Source organism: Montipora foliosa, chromosome 2 (assembly GCF_036669935.1).
Source record: "Montipora foliosa isolate CH-2021 chromosome 2, ASM3666993v2, whole genome shotgun sequence".
Lineage (NCBI taxonomy): Eukaryota > Metazoa > Cnidaria > Anthozoa > Scleractinia > Acroporidae > Montipora > Montipora foliosa.
In genome coordinates this window covers 51,702,022-51,707,021 of record NC_090870.1, presented here as the reverse complement: position 1 = coordinate 51,707,021, position 5,000 = coordinate 51,702,022, and the positions used below count along the sequence as shown (strand labels likewise).

General features: G+C 42.5%; 1 protein-coding gene across 4 annotated transcripts in view; it reads left to right on the top strand.

The window, feature by feature from the left end:
* Window positions 1-5,000, top strand: part of LOC137993502 (centrosome-associated protein 350-like) — a 65,865-nt gene that overhangs the window by 31,779 nt on the left and 29,086 nt on the right. For 3 of the 4 annotated variants that reach the window (XM_068839411.1, XM_068839409.1, XM_068839407.1), the window contains exons 25-29: window positions 29-289; window positions 1,695-1,784; window positions 3,114-3,221; window positions 3,673-4,115; window positions 4,629-4,852. In XM_068839411.1, coding sequence (XP_068695512.1) covers window positions 29-289; window positions 1,695-1,784; window positions 3,114-3,221; window positions 3,673-4,115; window positions 4,629-4,852 — 1,126 coding nt within the window. The remainder of the gene's footprint in view (window positions 1-28; window positions 290-1,694; window positions 1,785-3,113; window positions 3,222-3,672; window positions 4,116-4,628; window positions 4,853-5,000) is intronic. The other variant, XM_068839408.1, reaches the window with a different exon arrangement.

Here is a 5,000-nt window from a genome sequence, read left to right as displayed (position 1 = left end):
TAATTGACTTGCTCTCGATTCATTGTAGTGTTCTCTAAGAAGGGAACAGGGAACCCAGGGATTTGCCACTTCCTATACTGCCCCAGTCGACCCACCTCCTTCAGTTTTTGTGTCGTCACACCAAGGTGGTGATCGTTTGTCACCTGGGTCTCTGGATATGAGACTGGCTGCCGAGCTCAACAAACTAGAATATATGGAAGAGTCAGTGCGCCAGTTAACTGATGTTGAGAGAACGCGCGCCGTATCGCTGGCACAGCAAGAGACTGTCTCATTGGCTCAGATCCTTAAGGTAATGGTCACTAATCTTCTCCTCTTGCCGTCAAAGTCAAGTGGCACACTTTATGAGCAATACATAACCAACAACGTTTTGTTTACGGTGAAAAAAGAAGGGGCATAAACTGTACTGGTCGTTCTATGCGCCGTGAGTATATCGTTTGTTGTGTTACGTACTTGGATCGCATTCGCGAATAGGCTCGATATCCGCCGCTCACTCGAGTTCGGGAGTGAGCGCTGGCTCATTTCCCGAAACAGCGGCTGATAATCGAGCCTAATTCGCGAATGGTTAGTTATTAATGACCGTCGAAGGCGACATTTTATATTCATGTGGCATCTTCACCTCGCCATTCTAACTCAAATGTATGTCTATCGTTAAGTGTCCCACTTGACTGTGGCGGGTACATTCTCATTACAACCTTTTTATTGAGGAGAACTTTTTCTTCACTGGGCGCTTTTGGGGGTGGGGTGTCATGAGTAGTCCCTGCCGTCACCCTTGAGGTGCCTTTTTGGCCGGGCTCTTTTTTCCACAAGGGGTAAGTTTTTATGAAGGTTATTGACCGAAGCTTTTTATGGCCGTCAATATATCTCATATGGCGTAAAAACTAGGGATCGAAAGTTACGGTCGCATTTCCAGTTGCGCACTTCAAGTTCTCTATAAAGCCAGTTATCGATTGCATGTCAATTGTTTGATCTCTCCCTGAGAGCACTATTGACGTGCGCGGGGGGAGGGGGAGGGGGAGGGGAGGGGTGTATGTATGTGTGTGTGTGTGTGGGGGGGGGGGGTGGGGAAGGGCATTCGATCATCTGAAATGAGTCGTGGCCGGGGAATTTCAGCGGTGGGTTCCGGGTTGGGTCGCTTTCTGCTAACAAGAACTTTATTGCGCAAATATTGCTTACTTAATTAAGCATATAGCTCAAAACAGAGATGACTAAAAAATACTTTAGCAATACAAAGTGTAAATTACTTCAAACCCTTCTATTTTCAATGCCATAACAAAACCACCGTTTTCCACCCGACCTGATTTTGACTTGTTAAGTTAGAGAAAGGCTAGCTCAATGACCTCGTGCTTCATTTAGCCTTCTTGTCCTGAAATATCAAATAAATGTTTTTTTTTTTTTTTACATCGTAAGCTTTTAAACTTTGAGAGCTAATATAGAATCCTGTTTGATGTCAAAAATATTAAACAACCTATCGTGTGATGATCATTACTTAAAAAAATATGCTTCCGAAGACCTAAATTTAAGATCTCCCGTGGGAGTGTGTCCCCGGACCCCTTTGAAAAGTCGGTTGGACAGTTCTCCAAACCCTGCCCTCCCTTGACTATATCCTTGATCCACCGTGGGGTGGATTACTCAGGGAGATTTTGAAAATTTGAATTGACTGTTATATTACAAGCTATCCTTTTTGTTGTTGTCAGTCGAAACAGCTCTCACACGCTCGTGACATGGAAACTCTCAGAGCGAAGGCTCGAGAAGAAGCTTTAGAAGCAGCTAAGCAGCTGGAAGAGGTAAACTCAAGGTTTACAGCGTTTTTTACACAGTTAACAAGGCCTACTCTGAGATTTCCATTGTGTTTATGTGTTCAGTACTGGCAGGCTACTAAATGATTGAATGAATGATTTGATTTACACCTATTTGCAAAAACGTTGTCTTAGAAAAATGAAAAAGGGAAAAAGCCAACTGAAGAGGATTTGAATTAATTAGGCTATAATTAAGCACATTCTCAGGTTGGATTCATTTACAGCCGTTGCATTTCCCCAGGATCTTTTTTTTATTGTTTTCCAGCTTTAGAATAATAGCAAATTCCAACAGGCAAATACGACGTTCATGCGTGGATGCTGCAGATGAATTCATTGGGCTTGTTAGCCTAATTAATTCCTATTTGGCTTTTGCTTTTTTTTCATTTTTCTGTGACGTTTTTGCAATTGAATGAATGATTTGATTTATATGGGGTTAAAGAGGCTGTCACGCAAAATGATGTAATTTCATGACACCCAAAAGGCCCAAAAAGTAGAATAAAACATTGCAATAACCACTTAAAACTGTTGAACAACATAAAAGAAATACAGCAAAAGGTAAGGAGAAGCACGGATGGACACAAATAGACAAGATTGAAACAGATTGCATTTGGGTACTTTTGAAAAAAGTCGGCCCGACGTTTTTCAAGTTTTCGGCAAATCACTTTGATAACGGTCGTTTGCGCTCAGAATCATCTTGTTTGTGATGCAACGATAATTTTATCAGTAAAGGAATTCCACATTACCATTTTCGAGTTTTAAACGCGTGAACTAAGGATGTCCTCTCAACACCCTAAAATAACGTGACATAGCCCCTTAAATTGTTAGTGTATTCGAACTGGTAATTGAAAGGACATGAGCTCGACTCCTGTTATAGGAGCACTCGGATTTTTTCCGAATATGCCCGACGATTCATCATCGATTTAACAAATTGATGTCAGTTTTTCATGCGCCTGTCCTCGGCTATCGCCTCATGGATCGACAGCTACTTTGACAATGTTATGACGAAATTCATGATCAATAACCAGAGAGACGCATGAAAAACTGACATCACTTTGTTTTTTACAATAACAAAAAAGCAGAGGGGTCAAAATTAAGTCAAAACACGCGAAGAACGCGAGACAAAAATGCGAGAAACTTCAATCTGACGCGATCAATATCGCGTCATTATCGCATAAATTATAAATTCATGTGTCTGTCCGCTTATTGACAATAAAAATCAGCCAATGAGCGCGCGAGAATTTTGCAGTCATTGTAAAATAATTAATACACTGCTTCGTTTACTTTCATGCTAACTGAATGGTTTGAATTTGCTTACAGGCCCGCCGTGCTGCCGCGGATGCTGCTGCTGGTGCAGCGGAGACAATTGCCCGGATGAGACTTGAAGCAGCAACCACTATTACAGAGTCCACTGACCGTCTTGTGAAGGTTGTCTCGATACTACAGATATAACATAGTTTTGTGTACCATCTGACAACTGACTCTCGTGTGGTTTTTTTTTTTTTGTGGGGCCACGTGCTTCGAACATCAGTTCCCACTGGAGGTTCTCGTGGCCGTACTTTTGGAGGTTTTAGAAAAATAGTTCCAGTCGTCCATATAAACAGGGCTTGCAAGTGTTTTTTTTCGTATTAGTGTACATAAAGTACCCTAATACATAAAGTACACTAATACTGCGATCGTTATTGTTACCGTTACGGTTACCGTTACCGTTACCGTTAGTTGTTGTCGTTGTCACTGTCAGTATCCGGTAATTATCGTCATAATTTATAGTCAAATTTTTTATCCCTTGTCTGAACCAAGCTATGACCGCCTGACTGTAAGGACGTCATGCTCAAGAGGTTAGAATATTGAACATAGTTTTTTTACTTGCTTGGTTAAGGTGCAAACCGAAGCTGCAAGAACGACGACGGAGTCAGCCAGACAAGTTGAAGAAGCCCGCTCCTCAGCAGCTCGAACCTTGTTAGAAGTTGCTAAGCAACAGACCGCTGACACACGTGGTGTTGCCGCTGAAGCAGCCAGCGCGGCTGCTGAAGCTGCGGTCAGGAGCACCATGTCACGCTTTTACGAACAGCAAGAACAACCGCAGAAGGAAAGAGAAGAACGACGAAAGAGTTACCGTGACAGAAGCCGTGACGATCGGTCCCGCGATAGTTACTCGCAGTACTCAACTAGTGATCACACTGACAGTTACTCTCGGTCGAGGACATCGCGGTCAGGGACGGATGCGGTGGAACGGGCCTCTGATGCCAAGAGTAGTCCAGTCACTCGAACGTATGGAAGTGATGATGTTTCGCGAGGTTCCGATCACGATAAAACTGCAAGGTGAATATTGTTGTTCTTTCATTCGTTCCTTGCTATCTTATACCCTCGTATACTTGAGAGTTTTTATCAGAGGAGAGCCTTTCCCTTGAGTAAACATCGAAAAAGTCATTTCTTCAGTGGAAAATCCATTTCCAGTTGCCGTTATATTCTCTGAACTTCGATTGAAAGCGAAGCTGGAGGTGGTATTGTTTTGACGCAAATTTCTCCGCGTTTCTCCTTCCTCATGTTAAAGTAAACCATGTAGTGTTAAAACAGGTTGTTAGACGTAAAATTATAGTGAGGTTTTGGTCAACTGAAACAACGTCTTTCCAGCTTGACTGTTTTCTTTGCCCACAGCTGTATTTATTGCCTCCGATATGCAGCATTTGTTCATTTCTCATTGACAATGTTGTCGTTTATCTCCAAGCTTGGAATTTTGTTGTCAAAATAACGTAGCGCACTTTTGAACTTTGGTCTGGTCAAACGCGGATCTTCTTCTTTATTTTCAAGTCAATGTCTTCGTCTCTGTTGCAGTAGTATCCACACAGCAAGTAATTTTCGAGTCGATCGTTCCTCCGTGAGCCGCAGCCATGGCACTCCTACTCTGTCAGGTCATAAACAAGCATCCACCCTTGCAGGAGAAGAGACAGGCAGTATTCCTGAAGAGATGGGACACAGTGTTGCAGACAGTGTGGTGTCTGACGTTGGACTTGATGTGGCTGATGATGACTCGATGTACAATGTCAAAAAACCAAGTGGTCAGTTTGCTTTATGCTTTAGAGTGTTTTTCAAATGAGTGTCGTAAAACCAAAACCAAAATAATTACTTTGGCCAATCAGAAAGGACGGAGACAATCAAGTAAACCAATCAAAACTCGAAGTAATTACATGTAGGCAACACAAAGCT